General features: G+C 40.3%; 1 protein-coding gene across 1 annotated transcript in view; it reads left to right on the top strand.

Moving 5' to 3' along the window:
- The window catches only part of PCNX2 (pecanex 2), a 278,141-nt gene that overhangs the window by 112,314 nt on the left and 139,776 nt on the right, over positions 1-26,051 (top strand). The window contains exons 18-20 of the mRNA XM_029200853.1: positions 1,582-1,678; positions 14,596-14,688; positions 15,478-15,628. Of these exons, the coding sequence (XP_029056686.1) occupies positions 1,582-1,678; positions 14,596-14,688; positions 15,478-15,628 (341 nt within the window). The remainder of the gene's footprint in view (positions 1-1,581; positions 1,679-14,595; positions 14,689-15,477; positions 15,629-26,051) is intronic.

Here is a 26,051-nt window from a genome sequence, read left to right as displayed (position 1 = left end):
ACACACACACACACACACACACACACACACACACACACACACAGACGTCCCCTGGTCCTGCAGCCTTGCTCTCTCATCCAGAGCTCATGCTGCTTGGACTCTTTCCCGTTAAACCAGCTGGTCCCTGGGTGATGGTGGGAGAAATGCAGGACCGACCGGAAATGAATGAAAATCAGGGGTCAAGTTCTAGGGCACATTTAACCTTTGCTCTGGTGCTTTTGGAGTGAAATTCGCAAGGCCAGGAACAAATGGCCTCTTGCACCCAAGCCCTGTCTTTGACTTTCCCTCGGTGAGTCATACGAGAAGCACCAACCTTCGCAAGTACCCTCTCTGGGTCCACAAAGTGGCATCGCTGCCTTTATGCCAGGCGGCTGCCCTGGGCAGACTAGACTGGCATCTCTGAAAGGAAAAGTTTTGTTCTGTTGGGTTTTGCTCTTAGTATGGCAGTGCCCTCTGGATTTAAAGTGAAGTGTGTGCCAAAGTTTTAAAAGGCATTTAATAATAATGCTTAGTCCCTTGAGAATATACTTTCCAGTCTTCCCTTTATTTGTTATCTTTCAAGTTTTTCATAAATATGCACTTTGGAACTGAAAACCCTTTATGTGATGCCATAGTTTCAGGGACCAGTCAATCAATCCAGTTAGTCAATCAATCATCTCATGTAACTTCTCCACACTTAACGGGAGATATTGACTTAAGATAACCATAACTGTTTGGGGGACTGAAAAATTATAATTTTAGGCCGTCAGGTACAGCAAGATGAAAGGCGTGGAAAATGGGGAAAGGTTAAATGTTGATGGCACAAATTTTCTTATCAAATATTGTTCTGTATTTTGGTCTGGCTGAAATAGAGGATCTCCGTGAGCTTAGCTAGCAGTTGGCAGTCGGGGGTACCGATACCTCCTGTGGTCCTCAACAGCTTTACAGTAAGTCCCCTACACAGGAACCATCAAGTTGCGAACTTTCAAAGATGCAAACGTGTGTTCGCATGTCCAATCACGTCAGGCGTGCATGAAATGGCAGCTTGCCCTCTGTCTCCTATTGCTGACAATCCTTCAGCTCTACCATCTCCCACCTCCTCTCCCTACCCCAGTCAGTACCTCTTCTTGCCTGTTCACTCGATACCCGCCCCAGTATGCCAGCTGTTGTCCTGGACTACTGTACTTTGCAAGGGACTGTACTGTAAGATTAAAAATGTTTTCTTTATTTTTTTGTGTCTTTTTTTAATGTATTATTTGTGTGAAAATTATTATAAACCTATTACAGTACAGTCCTAGATAGCCGATTGTGTTAGTTGGGTACCTAGGCTAACTTTGTTGGACTTAGGAACACCCTCTCGGAACGGAACTCGTTCGTATGTAGGGGACTTACTGTAATCAGGATGGAATTTGAAGTTCAACCGTTGTCTTTGTGGTCACTTGAACACGCACCTCTTTTTCTTTATTACGGATTATCTAAAGGAGAGAGCGCTGGCTTTTGTCATTTGTGAGTGTGAGGTCTAAGGTGAAGCTGTTTACCTCAAACCTTGGAATAGGCACATATTTTAAAAAGTAAAACCTGTGTGTGTTTTTCCCTTTTCAGGTCGTTTATTCAGTGCAGATTGCTTCATAAGTTTTTACATCAAAATCTGGAAGAGTTGGCTGCAGACCCTCTCCCCAGGAAGATGAAAGATTCTGTGGTGAGACATTTGTGTTGTATAATGTATGCAGGGGCACCACTTGGTGTGGAATAGACCACGAGCTGCCTGCCCAGTGTGGACCCTTTGAGCCTCTGGAGGGTGGATGCTGTGCACACCTGCCACAGGTGCTCACTTGGTCCTCAACTGATGCAGTTTGCCTGGATATTCAAATGAGCCCTGTTCAGACAATTCTGCCCACTGCTGGCCCCAAGCAGCAGGTGGGATGGGCGTGAAGAAAAGCTTGTCAATTAAACATTCAGCCAAACTGCATTCTTGATGTGCCCTGCCCACCCCACTACCACTCTCCTCTCCACATCCTTGCCTTAGCCTCGTGCTGAGCTCAGGGAACTCTTTCCTGGGTCTTTGGGTTCAAGGTTGACATCTGTAAATCCCTTGGGAGGGGTGCTTGGGCTTTAGACTTATGTCTGGGATGTTGCAGAAGGAGCCACCATATTGGTTGGAGCACAGGAGAGGAAAAGGAAGGAGGAAAAGAAGGAAGAAAGAAAGAAATAAAAGGTTGTGAAAGAATGATGCTTTCTCTGTTCACCAGGGAAATGGCTTGGAGCAGGTATATCTCTTTGGTATCAACGTCCAAACCTTAATAGTTTGAAAAGCAATGCTCATTGGTCACATAATCTCCCATTCGAGTACTGAGCTTGGAGCAGTCTGCTGCCTCCCAGCCATGCTTTTTCTGTATTTTTAAGAATGACAGATCAAAGGAAAAGCAGTTAATGGGCTATTGATTGCGAGCGCCTCTAGGAGCCATGTCTCATTTGTCCTGGTCTCCACAGTATCTGTGCCTCATGCCTAGTGGATGCTCAGTACATTCCCTTGAATTTAGATGAGTGAAATTGCAATCCACCATTTCGAGACAATATGCAAGACTCATAGCCAACATGATAGCATTTAAAAGAATTCATACTCAGACCTCTGTGCCTTTGAGTGTGGTTACAATTCAAGCTAAAGCATTGAGGCTTGTCTGTCACCAAAGGGAATGAAAACACAAATCACTAGGAATAAGGGTTCGTTAATTGCTGAATTAATTTTTTCCTTCTAGTTTTATTGAGGTATAATTGACATTCAGCACTGTGTAATTGTGTCATAAAGGCTGAGATACACTTGAAAGCAAGGTGTGAGGTGAAGCTTCCAGAGCTGATGAGATGGCAGATAACAGAGAAGACATTTGACATTCAAAAGTAGCATCAACAACCTGACCTCTAATATTTATACCAGGAAACTTAGAGGGACGAGATCAAACTCACATTCCCAGATCGATTTCTGTGAAAGTCCTGGGGGGCCCGAAGTCTACCCAAGAGTTTCCCATGGATATTTGAAAAAACTATCCCCACAGATGTTCCTTGATTTCATGAATGATGAAGATGCTTTCTCATTTATTGCAGTAAAAATAATGTATAAATTACAATGAAATCTGACAAGAAATTTGCCTAGCAGACATTTCATTAGCATGATTAGCCGTGATGGGTTAGGTGTTGCCTTACTTGGTTTTAATATACTTTGAAATGCTTTGTACCATGTAGAGCACATACCTTGTAGGTGATTTAATATGATGTGTGTGTTCATCTCTCTGAAAAGTCTTCTCATCTAATTATAATATTTTCACGAGGCTCTCAGGTTCAGCTTTTACATTTTGATGTATAATACCTTTCATGTCATCGTGCAGGGATGAAATTTCCCTCCTTGTTTCTGATTTTGTTTCTTTATGTCTCTCTCTGGCTCTCTTATTCTCTCTTTGTCTCTCTCTTTCCCTGTCTGTGTCTCTCTTCCCTTACATTTTAGTTTATATGAGAAACCCCTAGGGAGCCTCATTTGATCTGTTTTCCAGCCCTTTCTTCTATTCTGATCCACTTGGCCTGGGGCAGGGCCTGGGGATCTGCATATTTATGAGACTGTCCACCCAGGTGATTCTGTTCAGGGGACCCACAGACTGTGCTTTAAGGGACATTGATCTAGAAATGGAGATAACCAGAGCTCTGTCAGTGTGTTTATTCTATATGAGCAACACAGGTTATGCACACAAAGTTTATTACCACAGTTCAATGGTTAATAAAAATATAAACTTTCCACTTGTGGTTTGCCAGGTTAGTCATTTTCCATATGCCTTATTAGCACGGTCTTTCCGTTTGTACCCTCACTCATTTTCATCACTTTCAATGTTTTTTTTTAATAGATCTTTATTGGAGTATAATCGCTTCACAATACCATGTTAGTTTCTGTTGCACAGCCAAGTGAATCAGCCATAGGCATACACATGTCCCCATATCCCCTCCCTCTTGAGCCTCCCTCCCACCCTCCCTAGCCCACCCCTCTAGGTCATCGCAAAGCACCAAGCTCATTTCCCCGTGCTATGCTGCTGCTTCCCACTAGCTAACTATCGCATTCAGATTTGTTATTTTCATTGTATCTAGAGACAAACAAGCAAACAACATTAATTTTTATCTGTATTATTCAGACAGCTTCTTTCAAACAATTGGTTGTATCACATAGATTTTTCCAGCCCCATGCTGTCTAAATCTGCTGGGTGTGTAGTGTTGGATCAGGGCTTCTTAAACTTCTTTTTAGGGTTGGAGCATGAAGTGTTACATAAAATGCCACAGTGGATTTAAAACATTCTGCGTACTAAGAGCTAATAGAGTTATTAGCTAATCGTGCATGGATTTATCATTAAAATAGGCAACAAAACATTAATTTTATTGAATAGTGTTTTACAAATTCTGGTTAGTGTTAAATCCTGAAAGAGAAAGAAGTGTAGATTACATTATTACATACGTAAAGAATGCATAGAAAAGTTTATTGAAGTCGACTGTGATTAATAAGAGAATTCATAAATACCACCAGAGACAAAAAAAATCAGAAATACAAGAGCATTCTAACATATCAGAAGTAACCATAGAAGATATAACGAAAACACGGTTGAACTCACGATAGCAACAAAATATATGAGTTGATAATAGAATGATTTTAACAAGTAGTGTCAGAAATAAAGAAAGCTACAGCAGTCTATTAAAATGTAAATGAAGTTCTGAATAAGTGGTGATAAACAGACATAACCTGATTTTGTATGGGAAGGCTGAAATTTCTTAAATGCCAATTCTTTCTAATAAATTTATAGGTTTACTATAGTTCAAGACAGTTCTGAAGGAATTATATTCACAACTTGGGGAAATAATTCTAAGGTTCATTTAGAAGTACAGCAGTTAATAATAGCTTAAAAAATCTGAACAAGAAGAATAAGAAAGAGGAACTTAGCACTTTGAGGTTTAAAGTACATTATAAAGATTGAGTAATCAGGAAAAAAATATGAGACTCATCCAAGATTAGAGAATGGGGTTAGTGAGTCAGTAAAACACAGAAAAGAGACAAATTATTTGTATGAATGTATCATGTGAAAATTAAATGTCACAATCAAGAATTGATTATTCAGTGTATGGTGCTGAAGTAGTTCTTTAGTAGTGGGATGTGAAAAAGAATTTCATGTGCTAATCCCTCCCCAGACACTAAGTTAGAGAGAGGGAAGGAGAGATCAAATGATACTTTTCGACCTCTGGTATTTTCCATCTCTGGTATTTTATTAAGTTATTATAACCAGACTCTGCTGATTAATACTGAAAATTCTGAATAAAATACAAAAAAGTCTTAGGAAGATGGGATTAACGTATACACACTACTATATATAAAATAGATAATAAGGACCTACTGTAGAGCACAGGGAACTATACTCAAAACTTTGTAATCATCTATAAGTGAAAAAATCTGAAAAAGAAAATACATATATACATATATGAGTCACTTTGCTGTACAACTGAGATTATCATGACATTGTAAATCAACTATAGTTCAATAAAATAAAATAAAATGAAAAAATCTTTCTTAAATGTGACAAAAAACTGACAAAATAATAAGGAATTATCCAGTCAGAATTTAAGTGAAAAAGGGAACCTTCACATCTGCCTAACCAGGGGACCTTGAGCATTGGTTTTCAGCCCTCCAACTGTGGGGAAGAGAAATGAAAGCCCAAGCCTGCCAAAGTGGGTGTCCAAGGGGAGACCATCTGCTCATCAACCTGGGACACTAAGGGCCCACTCTCAGTGGAAGAATGAACCAGAAGGAATCCATTCCACCCTCCACAGTGCCAGGGGAATGCAAGCAAACTCGCTCCAAGGTTGAACAAAAGAATCATTTCTATTGATTTGCAGTACAAGTGCTAATATCTGGATGGTACAAACCCCCTCAATTTATGAGTGTAGCTTAAAGTGGCCCCCGACTAGAAATACCTCACGACAAAAAAACAAAAACACAAACACATGACTCCTCTCTAAAGGATTCCTTCCTCCTAGGTCTCCAAGCATTCCCAAAACCAATTTTTTAAGGGATATGAGCAGCTTTCAATAAAAAATTTAAAACTACACAGAAAAACAAAGAACCAGCAGAAATAGGTTTGCAAACACTTCAGATATTGGAAAGATCAGATGTAGATTTGAAACAACTCTACTTACTGTGTTTAAAGAAATACAAGCCTTAAAATTTATAGACGACAGAAAATATAGCAAATGATCCAGAATGTTTGAAAGAGAACCAGAGAGTCCTTCCTAAACAAACAAAATGAAGCAATTAAAGTAAACACACACACACACACACACACACACACACACACACACACACACACACGGGAGATTAGATACCTCTGAAGAGAGAATTAGTGAACTGAAAGATCAAGACAGAAGAAAGTATCCAGAATGCAACACTGATAGACAAAAAATTAGGAAATATGAAACAGAGATGCAGAGGCATGAAGGATGGAGTAAGAGGATATACTATATATCTAATCAGAATTCCAGAAAAAAGGGAGAGAGACTGAAGCATAATGAATATTTGATGAGATAATATTTGACTATTTACCATAACTAATGAAAGACACTGATCAGAGATTTAAGAATTCTGGTGAGGGCTTCCCTGGTGGCGCAGTGGTTGAGAGTCTGCCTGCCGATGCCGGGGACGCGGGTTCGTGCCCCGGTCCGGGAAGATCCCACGTGCCGCGGAGCGGCTGGGCCTGTGAGCCATGGCCGCTGAGCCTGCGCGTCCGGAGCCTGTGCTCCGTGACGGGAGAGGCCACGGCACTGAGAGGCCCGCGTACCGGAAAACAAACAAACAAACAAAAAGAATTCTGGTGAATCGTAAGCAGGATAAATTAAAGAAGAATCCACAATGAACAAAGCATAGTGAAACTGCAGTACACCAAAGATACAGACCATCTTAAATTGTAAACAGAATGAACAGATTACATGCAAATGAATGACAGCCTCAATGCTCCGTTATCAAAAGCAATAGTAGAAACCGGAAGACAGCTTGATAGATTTGAAGTTCTGTAAAGCAAATAACTGCCAAGCTAGAATTCTATGCCCAGTGAAAATATCTTTCAAGAATGAGGACAAAATAAAAATATTTTAGAAAAATGCTGAGAGATTCTCACTGAATGTAATTCTGAAGGACAGTGTTCAACAGAAAGTGATCTCAGATGGTCTAATTTGCAAGAAAGCGCAAAGAGAAGAGAAAGTGGCAAATACATTAGTAAATCTAAATAAAGTTTAACTGTATAAAACCGTAGTGAGTGTATGGTTGGCTTAAAAAATGTAAAGTAGAATTGAAATATGTGAGTACAATAACATACAAGTTTGGATGGGAGGAGAAATGGACTCCAAGACTTGAAAGTTCTTAGTCATGTTCAGAAGATGAATTAAAATATTGATTAAATTTAGACTGTGATAAGTTAAGCCTGCATGTTGGGTTGTCTAGTATAACTACTAAAGGAATAGAAACAAAGCATGTAAGTTCCAACCCTGTAGAGAAGGAAAAAAGGAATGAAAAAAAATAGAAGTTCTTCTAAGTAACAAAATATAATAGGACTCCTCTGTTACACTATACTTAAAAGTCAATTCCAGATGGATCATACACCTAAATATGAGAGGACAAATCCTGAAAGCACTTAGAATCATAATGAAGGAAATTATCTTTATATCAGGGTAGGAAAAATTTTTTTAAATAACACCAAAATTCAAATTCATTAAAATTATGACCTTTGATTTATCAAATAATACAGAAAAAAAGACTTAAAAAAAACAAGCCACAGAATGGGAAACAACTTTTAAAATATATATAGTTGATAAAGCACTAGTGTCATGATGAAACATAAAATTCCTATAAATCATTAAGAAAGCCAGATATCTCAATTAAAAGTGGGTAAATATAAATGGCTAAAACATGACTATATATGCAATCTAATTACTAATCAGGAAACTCCAACCTAAAACCACACTGAGTTACCATTTCACACCAACCAGACTGACAAAAAATTAAAGTTCTCACAATACTAAGTGTTGACAAAAGTGTGGCACAAGGGAACTCTCATGCATTGCTGGTGGTAGTGTAAATTCGTATATCTGTTTTGGAAGCAGTCTGGCATTATAAAATTGGAGCTACATATACACTACAGCCAGCAATTCTACTTCTAAATACATATTTACCCTGGAGCAGATCTTGCACATTTGTACCAAAATACACATATAAGATTGCTCATCATAGCATTTGTTCACAAGAGCCCCACACTGAAGCCACTGGAAATTCCACCCACAGTAGAATGTCCCCTTCAGCAAAGGAAAAGACCTTACTAGAGCTATATATGGTGAATTTTAACCACACAATGTTGAGCAAAGGAAGCAAGACGCAAACAGATACGTACAGTATGGTGCCATCTGTTGGGGAGAAGTATGCAAACTAAGCTGCTTACGGTTACGAACATAAATAGCAAACATTCTTTTTTTTAAAGCAAGAAAATGATTTTCATCAATCAGGATAGTTGATAGGGAGCCCCAAGAGGGGAAAGAAGGATTTATGATCAGGGAACCACATACAAGGGGCTTTTTGGGGGCTGGGAATGCTAGATTTCCTTCAACCAGGAGGTGGTCACTTGAGGCATTCACTTTACAATTATTCTTAAATTGTACATACTTATTTTATACATTTTTCTGTATGCATGGCTTGCGTTTTTAAAAATGTAAAAGAAATTTTCAATAAAGAGCATGAAATAAAATCAAACATTTATTCAAATTCAAGAAAGCAAATGATTTTCCAGACCATGGAATCTATAAGATAAAAATAACACACACGTGCCTGCGTGCACACACACACACAGGTTTGAGTGCATAAAAAATTTTAATTTCTATATGTAAAAAAGGGCAATAAAATGCAAATAATTTGGTAAAAATATTTGTTACGAATTTGGTAAAAGTTAAGTATCTTTCTTGTACCAACTACTTTTATAATTTGATTTTTTAAACTCTATAAGCAAATGATATTAATATATACATTTCATTTAGGAACAATATTTAGTAGGTAAATGTATGAAGTATATTTACACTTATTATAAAGAAAGAAATGCAAGTTAAAATAAGATGGCATTTTTTGTTCCACTCGATTAGCACAGGATAAACTAATGATATTGCCAATTGTGACAAGATGAGATCTCTTAGACATTGTATTTGTGTAAATTATTACAATCATCTGGTAAGGCATAATTTATCAAGAATTGTGAAATATTCATAATCTATGATACAGTAAATCTGTCATAGATTTTCTAGAGAATTAATTCAAAATATGAAAAAAGAATTAGTTGCAAAAAGATAATGATCGCAGCATACTTCATTAGGGTAAAAAATGGAAGACAACCTAATATCTAGCAGTTAGGAGAAGTTTGCATTCAGTTTCATTCACTAAATTAATACTTTGAGTGTCCACTATGACACTGTTTTGTGTATGTATGGGTGTGTATGTGCATGGCATTACAAGATGGAAAATGATTTAGCCAGTAAGATACTGTTAGTAAGTCTATACAATAATATTTATAATGGTTACAAAAGAAACTTTTGTTTCTTTTGTAAATTATATGTACACTACGATTAGACCTTTGTGAAACATTCATAGAAAAACCATGTACATTTGTGTTTACAGCTAGAACTCTGATTCAGCATCCACAGGCAAAAATACTGGCCCAGAAAACACAGCAACAATCTCTGAGGTCCAGGTGTCTTTCAAGGTTCCTTTTAAAAAATATTTTCAAGAATACAATTTTTGGAGCAAAATAATATCTGCTCTTTGGTGGCTGTAGGAAAAGAGGGAGTCATTTCCTTTTTATTTTGCTGATGTTACTTTCACCAATATTAAGAGTCATCTATATTTTTATTCATTGGCACCACGAGGAAAAAGCTCAGTAACTACCATCTGCCATCTCCTTTGGTGAGTCTGTTCAAAACTTTTGCCCATGTGCAGCTAGGAATGGGGTAGGGAAGAGTTGTTGGACTTCTTATTGATTAGTAAAGTTCTTTATATATTATAGATAAAAGTCTTTTGTTGGATGTATGTTTTGCAAATGTTTTTTTCCCAAGCTTTGCCTTGCCTTTTCATTCTATAACAAAGTCTTTTGAAGAACAGATGTTTTAAGTTTTCATAAAATTCAAATTACGGCTTTTTTTTCTTTTATAATTCCAGCTTTTAGTGTCCTATTTAAGAAAGCTTTGCCAAACCCAAGGTCACTAAGATTTCCTCTTATGTTTTCTTTGAAAAATTCGATAGTGTAACTTAGATTTATGAGGCAGGTCGAGTTAATTTTTGTACGTGATGTGTGGTAAGTGTAAAGGAGCTTTTTGTTATTTTGTTTTTGTAGATGGCTATTCAACTGCTCCAGAACCATTCGTTAAAAAGATTTATCCTCTACCTTATTTTGGGGAAAAGTGCCATTTTACCTTGACCTCTTTGTATTTTTTTTAATAATTAATTTTATTTATTTATCTTTGGCTGTGTTGGGTCTTCGTTGCTGTGCGGGCTTTCTCTAGCTGTGGCGAGTGGGGACTACTCTTGGTTGCAGCGTGTGGGATTATCATTGTGGTGGCTTCTCTTGTGGTGGAGTGTGGACTCCAGGCACGTGGCTTCAGTAGTTGTGGCACATGGGCTCAGTAGTTGTGGCTTTTGGGCTCTAGAGTGCACGCTCAGTAGTTGCGGTGCACAGGCTTAATTGCTCCGCGGCATGTGGGATCTTCCTAGACTGGGGATTGAACCTGTGTTCCCTGCATTGGTAGGCAGATTCTTAGCCACTGTGCCACCAGGGAAGTCCCGACCTCTGTTTAAAATCAGTTGGTTATTTACATGTTGGTTTATTTATGGACGCTTTATTCTGTTCAGTTAACCTTGATGTATATTTTGTGCCAATACCATCAATACCCGATTACTGTAGTTTTGCACATACAAGTTCTGAAACCAGATATTGAATGTCCTCCAACTTTGTTCTTCTTTTTCAAAGTTGTCTTACTTAGTCTAGGTCCATCGCATTTCCAAATAAATTTTTGAATTAGCTTGCCAATTTGTACAGAAAAATCCTGTTAGAATTTTGATTAGGATTGCATTGACTCTGTAAATCAGTTTGGTAAGAATTGATTCCTTAACAATATTGAATTGTCAAATCCAAGAACATGGTATATCTCTCCATTTATTTCTTTAGTTTCTCTCAGCAATGTTTCATAGCTTTCAATGTACAGATCTTGCATATTTTTGTCATATTTATCCCTAAATATTTCCTATTTTTGATGCTATTGTAAATGACCTTTAAAAAATTAAGTACATGAAAAATGCTCGACATTGTTAGCCATTGGAAAATGCAAATTAAAACCATAATTAGATACTGCTATATCAAGCTTTCTTGACCTCACACTATTGACACTGAGCCTGATAATTCTCTGTTGTCAGTGATTATCCTGAGCATTGTAGGATGTTTAGCTGCATCCTGGGCCTCTACCCACCAGATGCCAGTAACACTCTTCCTCTACCCAAAATGTAACAAAAATGTCTCCAGACTTTCCAAAATCCCTTGGGAGGTCAGATTGTCCCCAACTGATACAATTGTTGAGAAGGCAGTGTTGAGAACCACTGTACCACACAACCACTGGAATGGCTAAAATTAAAAATGCTGACTACACCAAGTGTGTATCCTTGTCAAGGATACGAAGCAATTGGAACCCTCCAGACTGCCAGTGAGAATGTAAAATGGTTACAACAACTTGGGAAAATCATGTGGCAGTTTCTTAAAATGTTAAGCCTAAACCTACCATATGATCCAAACATTCTACTATTAGGTATTTACACAAGAGAAACAAAAGCATGTGTCCAGAAACAGGTCTGTGAATATTCATAGCAGTTTTATTTATAATAGCCCCAAACTGGGAACAAGTCAGATGTCTATCCATGAGTGAATGTTTCAACACAGTGTGGGGTACGTCCATACAGAGGAATATTATACAGCACCGAAAAGGAATGGACTGTTGATACAGATAACACATGGATTAATCTCAGAATAATTATACTAGTGAGAGAAGCCAGACCAGAAGAGAATACATTGTCTGCAGTTCTATTTATATAACATTCTAGGAAATGAAAACAAATTATAGTGATGGAGCAGGGCAGTGTTTATCTGAGGATAGGTGAGGAGAGAAGAGAGAGACAGATTAGCAAAGGTCAGGAGAGGAAATTTGGGGTGTGTGTGATGAACATGCTAATTATCTTAATTATGGTGATGGTTTCATGGGGATATACCTAGGTCAAAAGCCATCAAATTGTACACCATATCTCTATATGCACACACACACACACACACACACACACACAGGGTTTTTGTATGTCAATTATATCTCAATAGAGCTATTTAAAAATTACAACAAAGAAAAGAAATGGACAGAAAGATAATAAATAGAGGCTGTATAAAGGCTTGTATTTACAAGGATACTGACAACACTGACAAAAATCAGTGAACTTCCTGTATATCGTCCAACTTTGGAAAAAAAATTAAAAATAATCTGAGGTCATCCTCCCTATTGCTTTAAGAAACGTGCAGATGCAACCCTTCTCCCCCCAACACTTGCCCTGGTGGCCCACTGTTTTGCCTTTAAACAGGCATGAGCGGTCAATTAAAGATGACACAATTTTAAATTAGAATATTTGGGAAAATATGTATCTCCCTTTTGGATAAGCATTCAGCAATTTTTTTTTTTTTGCCGTACGCGGGCCTCTCACTGTTGTGGCCTCTCCCGTTGCGGAGCACAGGCTCCGGATGCGCAGGCTCAGCGGCCATGGCTCACGGGCCCAGCCGCTCCGCGGCATGTGGGATCTTCGCGGACCGGGGCACGAACCCGTGTCCCCTGCATCGGCAGGCGGACTCTCAACCACTGTGCCACCAGGGAAGCCCAGCATTCAGCCATTTTTAAGTGACATAAACCATGTCAGTGAAAAATAGGAAATAAAAGTTAACATATCTCCACAGCCTAAAGATGCAGTGAATTACAGAACTTTCCTCCAGAAAGGTTTGGCCTTTTGTAAGCATTTGGGATGAAAGGAGATAACAAATTTTTGCCATTTACCAGTAGTAAATTTTCAAGAACACTTCTGATCACAAAAATTTTATAGATTCAGAATTAAAAACCAATGATTTTCCCAGCTCAAAAATCAGATTACCATTACTAAGAATAAATCTAGAATTTGGTTTATCACTACGATTCCTTATCTATTCAATACTTGTATGTGAATTGTAAACTTTTGAGATTCGAAATTCAAAACAACTTTAGCAGCTAATTGGTAATTGATGTTGAGAATGTATCTCTTCACTGTATTATTGATTATCCCAACCAAGCCGTGTTGATTTTTCATCACATGGTTCAGGTTGTTTTTATTCCATTTAAGCTGCCTTCCTGATTTCTTTCCATCACTTTGGATATCAATTCAGTCAGGAAGCCAGTAGTATGACTTGCAAGGAACTCCACATTTTAATTTTAGAAAGACAAGAAAAGAAAAAGGTCAGGGAGGAAATGTAGGTAAACGGAAATACGGTTTGTGTGAAAAGAAAAAAAGGGAGGATGTAGGGAAACAGAGCTGTATATTCTGTCTGATTTTCTGGTAGATAACATTCAAAACTGTTATTTAAGAGGCATAATTCCTTTTCAATATGATACATTGGTATGTTTAATGATTTCAGAGTTTTCAAATAACTGTGTGATACCTTAAAATGTTCAATAATTGTGTACTGCAGCTAATTGGTCTCTGAAGAGAGGAGAAATTTGATGATCCCTTAAGGTTCCTTTTAGCTCTATCAGTCAGCAATATTGTACCCTGTTTGAGCTAACACGCTTTCCTTCATGTATCTGCAGTATTAATAACATTCTTTGGTCTAACTTTGCTTTGTTTCCCTACTGCCTGCTCACACCACGATTTTGCATGATGGAAAATTATTAGCAAGTTACCGACATTTCATTTTCTGTATATGTGTACATAATATAAATATACTTAAATTATTTGGAAATAGCCTTTACCCAATTTGACTGGTGAATTAAAATGTAAAATCTGTTCTGGGCCGAAGAAATAGGTAAACGTGTAAGAGGCCTCTGTTCGGCATACCCAGGCTGTGCGCATGTTAAAACATAAGCCATGCCAAAGGCAAGTAGAGATGATTTGCGCTTTATCCTCCTTTATCACACCTGGGCATGTTGCATCTGATCTGCTCGTAGAGAAGAAAATTATGCCTCTTCCACGGGTTAGAAAACCTTTCTTCTCTCCCTGGCTAGCGGATGGAGGCATTGCAGTCCTCATTTCCTCTTCCTCACCCTCTGCCTTAGTTTCCCTGATATCCCCCAAACAAGAGGTGGCAAACAGTCCATCCAGTGTGTGCCATTGGGAATTGATCAGGTCAGTGATGGGCTGCAGGTGTAGTTTATCCAGGGTCAAGATCCTGTCCCCTGATTTACCTGGTCACCCAGAATAGCTGAGGGAGACACAGAAGAGCAAACTATACCCTTGTTTTCTGTTTACAGAAGGATATCTTAAAATCGGATCTCATCACCTGCTCGGTGGCTGCCATTCTGTCCTTTGCCGTCAGTGCCAGCACTGTGTTCCTGTCCTTGCGAGTATGTATCTATGTGGCTCTGCGCTCTTACCCCCTCCTTATTCTCTGTAATAAACAAAGCCCACTGTGCAGCTCCAGACTATTGACGGGATGGTGGAGCCAGGGGAAGTACAGAAAAGGCCAGTTGAGGGCTTGAAGGGATATATCCAGATGTGTTACGAGTTATGTCCAAGAGGAGCTTTGATCCACATCACGGAGTGCATTCGTACCCTTTCTGTTTCCCCACCTGGGGAGTTGTTTTGTTTGCGCATTTCGTGGAATCCACCGTGAGGACAGTCAGCAGTAGTAAGACAGGCTCCCAACTCACTACTACGAGCAGAGAAGGGAGGACTCACTGTCGGGAGTGAGACGGAGGTCACAGAGCCAAAAAGATTATCGGAACAGAATTTTCAGTTGGAGAAACAAAATTAGAGTGCTCCAGATGGGACTTCTGGCTGAAGGTGCTTGCAGACAGTTGCTGTCTCACTTTCCTTTCAATGAGGAAAAGTCTGTTAGCTAAATCTGTTATTCTCCATCCCTTCTTTATAAAGAAAAAATAACAAAAAACAAGAAAACGTTTTCTCATGGGCAGAATGTCTCAGCCTCTTCTCCACCCTGTGTCAGTGGTTCTCAACACAGAGATCAACTTCATGCGATACGGGAGAAATTTTCAGAGGCCTGAAGCAAGAACCCGGTTTGGCTGTGTATGCCTTAGGAGGGGCAGGGAGGGAGGACAGTGTTCCGTGTTCTTTGCGGGCACCCCTCCCCGTCCTTCAGGCTGCACACTGACGCTTACCCTCTTCTGTCGCAGCCGCTTCTCAGCATCGTGCTGTTTGTCCTGGCCGGCGCTGTGGGGTTTGTAACCCACTACCTGCTCCCACAGCTCCGCAAGCATCACCCGTGGATGTGGATTTCACACCCCGTCCTTAAAAACAAAGAGTATCAGCAACAGGAAGTGAGAGGTTAGTAAAATATCTCTCATACAAATGTGATGTAAGCGGATGGCATCCTTTACAGGGAGGGTGTGCACAGCGGTGTGAATGCACTTCATGCCAAGGGTACATGGAACTGTACCCTTAAACGTGGTGACAACGGTACATGTTACATTGTGTATGTTTCACCACAATAAAAAAAGGAGAGTGTGTGTACCTTGGAGTGTACATATTGTTCCCAGAACAAGAAAGTTGAAGTGGGGTGAATTAGAAGTATATTTTCTAAAAATGATTGGTTATTATTATTGAGGAAAAATTAATTTATGTCACTCAGACTGTAACCGAAAGTGGGGCCTGGCTGCTCGCTGCTCAAAAGCCAATAAAGAGGCCAGGCTGGTGGAAAGGAAAGTTTGCTTTATTTTGGATGCGGGGGTGGATGCCCGTCCAAAGGCCAGCTCCCCTGCACTGGCAACCAGTGGTCAGGAGCTTCTATAGATGGAGGGAGGGGGCTTCGTGCAGAAATAGCACAGTCAGCTCTGGCCGTCATCTTGAAGTTGGTCATCGGTGGTCTGACCAGCGTCATCTTGATTGTTTCAGGTGCAGTTAGTCTGCAGTTCCAGGGTCGGTTTGTTTCTATTTCTTTGAGGCCAGCTCTTGAAATTGTGGCTGCTTATGTCATGGCATCTTGTAGTTAACTTCTTCCACCTGGTGAGGGTTTCAGTATCTACAAGACAGCTCACAGGATATGGCTCAGAGTATGATCTTTAGCCCTTGAGGAGGGACTAAAGGTCCTTAACTTTGCTTAATGACTGAGCTATTATTACTTAGTCTCGTTTTCCTTTGCTTCTGCATTTTCTCACTTCTCTGATTAAACTTATTTGTTGGCTAAGTTTTTCCACAGACAGAAGGCAGGCAGAGGACATGGGCTGGGGGAGGAAAGACCGTAGGGTTCTGCTCCATTTCAAGACTTGAAGTTTATATTGTTCCAGCTTCAGCTGACTGGGAACCAAGAATAGCATCACTTGACCGCCCTTTCACCCTCCACAAAACCAGGGCAGGGATGTAGCAGAGACTGACCTTGGAATTTTGCTCACTGAACCCTTGAATTTTGTTGAACTTGCTTTGTTCACGTAGAACTAGACCCACACACAGACCTGTACTTGATTGACTTAGCAGTTCCCTGGGCTGAGTCAGGCCACCGTCAAGTAGTAGCCTGGTAACCCCGACAGTGTTTGAACTTCTAAATAAAAAAACTCAGGAATTTCTCTTGCTAGGTCTCCCCAGCCTCTGTGATTGAACAGATGACGGAAGGATTGACTTATCGCCATTTTCAGGCGTATCAGTCACAGTTGATGGCTATAGTTGATAACTAGCTCATGTTAAACGAGGTGTCATCTCTGCCTCCAGGAATGAGGGGATGTGAGTAGCACCACGGTTTGCTGACTCACAGGAATGTACTGGGCTCCGCCAGGTTTGTCATCAGTAACTTCAGTGGACTAGTGTGACCAAAGTAAAAGGGCAGAGGGGAATTAATTAAAAACAAAACAAAACAAAGAAACAAAAGAGTCACTTATGATGCTGTCAGAAATAGAGAGGGCTTCTTCAAGGAACATGTCTGGGTGGCTACCAGGAGCTGCCTTAATTTGAAACAGCCAAATCAGTAAAGTGGGGTTTTGCTTAGAGGATAGACATGGCCTGATGGACCTGCTGCCAGCATAGGGTTTAGAAGGTGGTGGAGGGCAGCTGAGATTGCTCTACCCTCAGAGGCTTGCTTTTCCCACTTACGACACCAGGTGCTTGCCAAAGGTCAAGCTGCATAATATGGTTCTTTTTTTTAAATTTTCCTGTTTTTAATTTTTTTTTTTTAAACAGAGAACAGGAGTATTTATTTATTTTTAAATTTATTTATTTATTTTTTGCTGTGTTGGGTCTTCGTTTCTGTGCGAGGGCTTTCTCTAGTTGTGGCAAGCGGGGGCCCCTCTTCATCGTGGTGCGCAGGCCTCTCACTATGGTGGCCTCTCTTGTTGCGGAGCACAGGCTCCAGACGCGCAGGCTCAGTAGTTGTGGCTCATGGGCCCAGTTTCTCTGCGGCATGTGGGATCTTCCCAGACCAGGGCTCGAACCCGTGTCCCTTGCATTGGCGGGCAGATTCTCAACCACTGCGCCACCAGGGAAGCCCCCATGATATGGTTTGTAAATGCTGTGTTCAATGTTGGGTGCCACTTAAATGCAAATTATTATCAGTATTATAAAAACGGAAGGAAGATAGACTAAGAGCAGGCGCAGTTGATATTAGTCAGTTCATTTTTCAGCCCACTTAAAGGGAAAGATCCATTCTTGTGGGTCAGTAGAGCAACCTGAAGAAAAGACCAGTTTCTGTAGAACTTCTGCAATGTTGGGGTCACATTTCCCTTTCATTGTCTTAACATTTAGAAAGGCTAACTTGCAGTGAAGTTAGTGGAGTATTGTTTTGGCATCATTGGTAAGCAGCTGATGGGGATTTGAGGTAAGATGCTGACTCAGGAAACGGCATATCTGTATCTATAGCATCTGTATCTGTGCCTAGATATTTAAGTGCCTTGGGGTGAGAACAGGCAAGTTGTCAAATTAAGAGAAGGGAAAATAAGACAGATCAGACGTGGGCTCTCCTTATGGTGGCAATTCAGAGTGTGGAATTCAACACTGAAAGATAAGAGTGGGCAGTTGGGATTTGTGTGTGTGTCTGAGCGTGATTGTTTTTTTTCCCCTGAATCTAACAGTACCCAGTCTAGATTAGAATCATTTAGATATTGAAATTCTGAATGACCTTTCAGTATAAGATTCAAGAGCAAGAAAGGAGAGTGTGTTTGTATGTTGACTTCCCCTCTTGGAGGAGCGAGTGAGAGGGCAGCTCTGGGCCTCTGTCCTGTAGGGTGGGCGGGAGACGTTCACCCCTGGTACCACAGGCTCCAGCAGAGGCTTGGTGGGTGTTTCTTACTCGCCTACATTAGCTGTTTATAAGCTACCTGAAATCTAGCCAAGGGTAATAGATTTGACAAATTAGGCCCGTAATGGAAAACAGATTGCATTTCAAAATTATGTGTGTTGGAAGGAAAATCCAGATACTTACAATGTGTGTGTCGGCATGAACTTGTTGATGACCCCTTGCCCATTTTGGTATCATCCACAGCCTATGTTTCCTTTCCTCCTCTTCCTGCCCCCACCTTTCTGCCTTCTTAGCTCTTTCACTCTTTCTGTCTTCTCCTAGCAAGAAAACATGCACAGGAAATTAAAGCCGATCATATACTTAATGTGAACATATGCCAAATCTTCTTTCTCATATGATCACACAATATTTTGGAAAAGAAGAGCAGAGCAGGGCCGGCACGTCTGTGGATGCCACTGTGAGCCCTGGGCCAGAGGCAGACATCGCTACCAATTGGAATTGGTGTATAAGATGAGGCATGTGTGCTGTGTCTCTGTCTCAGAGTTCATAGAATCCTATCCCACCACTTTACCTAGGAGGAAACTGATGCCCAGAGACATCAAGGGATGTTAACTAGGGTTCCACTAAGTTGGTGGCCAATGAGCGACCAGAACCCAGGTGACCTCACTCCCTCCGGTAGGATGCTCGTCCTCCCCACGCTGCTCTCAGTGCGGTGGGAAGATCGCGTGCAACTTGCACGTGGCCCTCAGACTGCTCTTGCCATTGTTACCCCAAAGAACCACATCACTGCACTGGGTCCCGTAGAGTTAAACACGCCATAGTCCAGTGCTAACGCTACAAAGCTTTAATCCCTGGTTTGAAACAGACTCGCCACCATAAATTCTGAACATTCCTGTGGTTTCTCAAACACACCACATTCTCCCACTACCTTCTCTTTGCTGTCCCCTATGCCTGGGATGCTTTTCTTAAGTTTCCCTAGACTCAGGCCAGGCAACTCATCTTTCAGGTCTCTGTTCAAAAATCAATCCCCCCACGAGGTCCATCCCTGACCACCTAGACCAGAGTAACTTCCCAGCTGCTCCCCTGAGCCTCCTTTTGCAGCATATTCTCTACAGTGACTCTGAGCAATACATCTGCTTGCTCACGCTGGACCCCCAGTGTTTTGTACTTAACTTAAATCTCATCAGCCCTACATTTGAGAGAACAGACTTTAAACTTGGGGCGTATACTTTCTTTCAGTTTACTTCCCTGTCTGCATGCCTCTGAAATACAATTTTACTTGATATGTAAAATTACTTGGAGATACAAAATTAATTTTGATATAAAATTCAGACTATGATAAAATGGAACTGTGTTGCAACTTGAAAGACTGTAAATGGAAATATCTTTTTGAGCCAGTTCATTTCTTTACTTTTGAGACTAATTTAAGTAAACCGTACCCCATCTTGCCCCAGCAAGGTGTTTCATCAATATTTAAGCTGAAAGAATAAAATTGTAGGAATCATAGTACGGCTCAGCAGTCAAATGAACCATGGTGGTGATGTGGGTGTAACTGAGTGATACTAATGGGTATGCGTGAAGTTGCTTTTTTCATTGTTCTATTCCCCACCAATCTAAGCAAATCGTGCTGAAAATAGCAGAGTAGACTCCACTACAAATGGCACCATATTAGTCAAGGAGGCAACTTTTGAGACTCACTGTTTAAGGAGCACTGGGTTTTTAGAAAATAAAGCAAATCTGTTATCCTGAATTACGATGATGATTCTAGAAAAATGACTTCATTTATTGGCGCCTGTTGTAAAAGAATAAGAAGTTGGGTCTGTTTGAAAATTTTTTTTTTCTAAGAACTTTCCAAAGGCATTATGTTATTTCGAAAGGGAATAATGGAGTTGGGTCCCATTTTCACATAGTCCCCCAGGAAGTAATTTCTGTAATATTATCATTCTTGGCTCCTGAGAATTTAAGAAAAGTTGAAATGATCTGATTCGATGGCCATACTCTTACCATAAAAGTGGGTCTTAATGGGGTTAAAAGAGATTGAGATATAGAATAAGTTCATTATCGGCATGCACTGGTTTACTTATTTATTCACTCAGAAAATGCTTGTGAAGGTACTATTCATTGAGAAGATAATTACACAAAGGAACTTATTTACAAGATAGAAACAGACTCACAGACTTAGTAAACAAACTTAGGGTTACCAAAGGGGAAAGGTGTAGGGGGGAGGGATAAATTAGGAGTTTGGGATTAACATATACACACTACTATATATAAATAGATAATCAACAAGGACCTACTGTATAGCACAGGGAACACTACTCAATATTCTGTAACAGCTACATGGGAAAAGAATCTGAAAAAGAATAGATATATGTATATGTATAACCGAATCACTTTACTGTACACTTGAAACTAACACAGCATTGTAAATCAACTCTACTCCAATATAAAGTAAAAATATAAAAAAAGAAAGAAAATAATTATTGAGTTCCTACATGATGCCAAACCAGTGATCCAGTGAGATAGGTTGACTAAGATGTGGTTTCTGTCACCAGAGAGTTTCCGACCTAGTGAACAAAGCTAGGGCTGTGCTCGAAAAGAAGCCCCATGATTGCTACACACAGAGCGATGAAGGGTCAGCACTGCGCCCAGCCATGCAGCAAATACAAAGAAGTAGAAGGCCCAGTGAAGAGGTTACAGTTAACTTCATGTTCATTGGTCAAGCTTTTCCAACTGGTTGGTTGTGCACATAAAATGGAAGTAAATGAGATTTTATAACTAAATGTTGAATTAGTGTCTGCTGCATAGTAGCTGTTTAATAATATTGATTGAATGAATGAATGAATGATTAGTGCCTTGTAAATTTCCTGAAGAAAGAGTTCCCTGTAGACAGGAAAAGCCTGGAGGTAAAGGCTTGTTTGAAGGACTCCAGTCTATGTGTATGATAAGATACATACACAGAGTCTCATCCCTCTGCAAAAAACGGTTGCTGAAAAAGCTTAAGCTATAATTTTTGGATATATTAGAATAAGTGGATAAAAGATGATAGAAATTACTGAACGTATCAACTGAAAAATCTCATTTAAACTGTAATTTAACCGTATTCACTGTTATAAAAGTAATTCACAAATGAGTCCTGAATTTGTTATTCTTAAATGAAATTTACTTTGCATTTTGGCAAATCTTGCCTGTTGATTTGCAGATAGACTGGTTTCCGCATGGGAAAGACATGATTCTGACAGATATTGCTTTTTCTAATGTGTTTTACATTTATATCAAAGTAATACATAGTGTTAAGAACCAAAGAGAACAAGTTGTAATGAAAAGCAGCAGACCCTCGTTAACTTTTTGCCGTCTGATTCCCCCTCTCCAGGAAAAATTACTTTCTACCTTAGGTATTTCTTCTGGTATTTACCATAATTCTTCTAAATAATGTGCCTATTCTTCTATTTCTTGATATTTCAAATTTTCATGTCCACTGGCTTCCTGTTATGAGTAATAAAGATTTATGTCGCTTACCTTCCCTCATACATTACATTTTCCCCTTCTCCTCCCTCCCAATATAACTTCTGTTGAACACATACTCCGTTTTTTCCTATTCATGTTATGTGTATGTCCTATAGAAAGAATGTCGTACAGAAAGTCTAACTGTTGTTCACGTCTAGTCCAGTAGTGTGCTGTGATTGCATTTCCTTTCTTGTTCAGATTTCTATTTTTGCATCTGCTAGCCTTTCCAATAACTATGTAAAATACCTCTCAGTTCAATTTTCCACCCAGGCAGACTTGTCAGATACTATATTTTGTTCCATCCCTTCCCCAGCTCCCTCTGGAACCTGCTCCAATTGTTCTTTGTTTATTCCCTCTTCTTGAATGAAGCATATTCTCCAGTCACTGCAAGGAAAGGGTGAGTGGGAAGGAAACGTTTTGAGACTTCACGTATCTCAGAGTGTTTTTGTTCTACTTCGCACTTAATGGAGAGTTTGCAGTGTGTAGCTTGTCAGGGTGTCAACAGTTCTTTCAGAATGCTAAACTAACGTCCCATTGTTTTCTAGCTCTCACTGCTGCTGGTGAAAAGTCTGATGTCTCCACAGCTCCTGGTCCTTTATATGGGACCAGATGTTCCCCTGAAGGAAGCTTTTGGAAAGTTCAGGAGGGAATTCAAGTGTCATGGCCCAGAGAACAGGCTCTGGAACAAAGCAGGGCTAGCTTTGTTTCCAAAGAGACGCAGGGCTAGCGTCTCTGTCCCATGCTAGTTGTGCTTAACTATTGTGATTCATCTATAACTGGGGGTTCCTACCACACAGATTTGTTGCGGAATGAAATTAATCAAGATCATACATGTAGAGCATTTGGCAGAGTCCTCGGCAGGCAGAGTATACTCCGTAAGCACATCCTGTTCCTTCTCTTCCCCGGGATTCTGAAGTTCAATCACTTTGCACCTCCCTTTGTGTCTTGTTTCACCCATTGTGCTAGGCAGTAGGTGGCCCTTTATACTCTGGATGGACGTGTTTTGAAACTTTTGTTGGCAGGTGATAGGACTCCCTGAATGACTTAGTTCACAGAATTTCCATGGAGATGAACCCCAACCTGATGATGCCTGTAAAAATCCTTTGAAATGTATATAGCACTAGGGAAAAGAATGCAGCATAACAGGCATTGTCTGAATTTGGAAGCTAATGGCTGTGCTGGGGTCTTTGGGAAGGTCTCATTTGTGTGTGTGATGAGGAGATGCCATAGTTCTGGGAAGAAGGATGTATTCCTTACTCCTTTTGTCTCCCCACATAAAAAGATGCTAGCATCAGGACATAGTTAGAGACCTAGAAAACCCTCCAACGCCTCTTTATTTCAATGTGACTCAAACCGTTTGAAGCATGAACTGAACCAGTGCTAGCTGAGTAACAGTCTCATTTGCTACGATGCTTCTTTAGGAGAGAGTGTTCCAAATGCCGAAGAAGTGGCTTAGAGCTGATGTGTCAGAAAATAGCCTGCCAGTTGGCAGGCTGCCTTATTTATTCGCACTGTTATTATTTTCATGCGCCTTCTCGTCCTCTCCTTTTCTTTCCCTGCCTGCCAGCCTCTGCCCTCCTACTCCACTGGGGAACTTATCTTTCTGTGTCACAGTCTCCACAAACCTGGAGGGGGCTGCAGGGGACCGGCAGTGAAACCAGGCTTACACGGCAGCGGGAAAACAGAGAAGTAGAATCCAGCGTCCTCTGCCTGAAGGGGAGCGGGGCCGGGGGAGGCCTGGAGAAGCACAGGCCAACCTCGGGCAGTATAAAGGGGGAAAGGGTTTGGGGACAGGGCTCAGAGGTCAGGGGCCAACCTCACACTGCAGCTCTCTCTCCAGCAAGCCACGGGGTTTTTACCAGCTGCCCACTGGGGTTCTCCTAGACTGCTGATAAATCTAAAACAATGCAGAAATAAAATAATTGCAGAAGGAGAAAAAAACTAACACTGAAAATCAGGAAGTCTTCATACGCAAGACGTGACGTATGCAGGACGGCACCGCAGCAGCTTTGGGCTCCGTGGGCCCAGCACTTATGGGAAGGGCTGAACGAAGGAGGCCGTTTGGAGGAACAATGCCGGTTCCCAGGTACAGTAGGTGAGGCCCCTGTGATGAGGCCTGACTCAGTCTCCCTGACCTGCATCTGTTGGGATCTTATCTGAAATAGCTTAACCCTCATGGTACTTTATGATAGGATAATATACATAGATGCCAGTGGAGAAATGGAAATGGTGTTTTAAAGTAATCTTGTCATGTAAATAACATAAAAATCACACTTTACTTGGGGGAGGAATTCTGATTTTGTAAATTTGCCATTCATCAAGCCCCTGCTCTGTACTAGGCTCCGTGCTGGGTGTTGATACAAAAATGAGTAAGAGGAGAATCCTTGCTCTTGGCAAGATGGTTGTTCTCACAAGAAGTGTCTTCCTTCATGTGCCCATGGTGAAAACATCTGAAAGTTTCTCTTAACCCTTTTCTTGTGAACATTTTGACCTAACCATCTTCATGTGAAAAATTGATAAATGATTTCACTAGTATTTTTAGTTTTAAAAACTATGGTTTGATATTAGTAGAGGACCATTCTACCAAGAAGAGAGAGTACATTATCGCCTGAGTCGCCTAAGAATTTCTCCATCCCTTTGAGGAGATGTGAAGAACACATTTTTACTCTCCACTGAATTAATGAAAACAATCAGTGAGATGAGGTATCACCTCACACCAGTCAGAATGGCCATCATCAAAAAATCTACAAACAATAAATGCTGGAGAGGGTGTGGAGAAAAGGGAACCCTCTTGCACTGTTGGTGGGAATGTAAATTGATACAGCCACTATGGAAAACAAAATGGAGGTTCCTTAAAAACCTAAAAATAGAACTGCCATATGACCCAGCAATCCCACTACTGGGCATGTATCCTGAGAAAACCATAATTCAAAAAGAGTCATGTACCACAACGTTCACTGCAGCTCTATTTACAATAGCCAGGACATGGAAGCAACCTAAGTGTCCATCAACAGATGAATGGATAAAGAAGATGTGACACATATATACAATGGAATATTACTCAGCCATAAAAAGAAATGAAATTGAGTTATTTGTAGTGAGGTGGATGGACGTAGAGTCTGTCATACAGAGTGAAGTATGTCAGAAAGAGAAAAACAAATACCGTATGCTAACACATATATATGGAATCTTAAAAAAAAAAATTGTTCTGAAGAACCTAGGGGCAGGACAGGAATAAAGACACAGACATAGAGAATGGACTTGAGGGCACAGGGAAGAGGAAGGGCAAGCTAGGACGAAGTAAGAGAGTGGCATGGACATATATACACTACCAAGTGTAAAATAGATAGCTAGTGGGAAGCAGCCGCATAGCACAGGGAGATTAGCTCAGTGCTTTGTGACCACCTAGAGGGGTGGGATAGGGAGGGTGGGAGGGAGGGAGATGCAAGAGGGAGGAGATATGGGGATATATGTATATGTATAGCTGATTCACTTTGTTATAAAGCAGAAACTAGCACAACATTGTAAAGAAATTATACTCCAATAAAGATGTTAAAAAAAATCAGTGGGATAGTTTTGGGGAAATGAGCTAAACATTTTAAAAAATTGACTTAGACTTTGTATCACATGAAAATCCAGATGGATTAAAGATGTAAATTGTTTTAAAGGAAAAAGAAGAAAGAAAGAACCAGAATAGCACTGCAAGAAAATATAGGTCAAGTTATGTGATCTCGGTTAGGGGAAGAGAAAAAGAATTTTTCAAGCATGATCCCAAAGTCAAAAACCACTAAAGAAACAACTAAAAAATTTTATTCCTTGAAAAATATGAACTTTAATATTCTGATTCCTGAATGTTCCCACCTTGTCTTTCTCTGAGAGGTTTACCATAATGTTGAACCTGATAATAGTTATTAAGTCATTCAGAAGTATTTATGGAACGTATCACATGCCAGGGACCAAGCAGTATGCTGGGGAAGCACTGGGGAGCAAGGCCAGCATGACCTCACCCCAGGGGCAAAC

This window comes from Monodon monoceros, unplaced genomic scaffold, assembly GCF_005190385.1.
Source record: "Monodon monoceros isolate NGI ecotype Baffin Bay Population unplaced genomic scaffold, NGI_Narwhal_1 Super_Scaffold_4, whole genome shotgun sequence".
Lineage (NCBI taxonomy): Eukaryota > Metazoa > Chordata > Mammalia > Artiodactyla > Monodontidae > Monodon > Monodon monoceros.
This window is presented reverse-complemented; position numbering and strand designations above follow the sequence as displayed.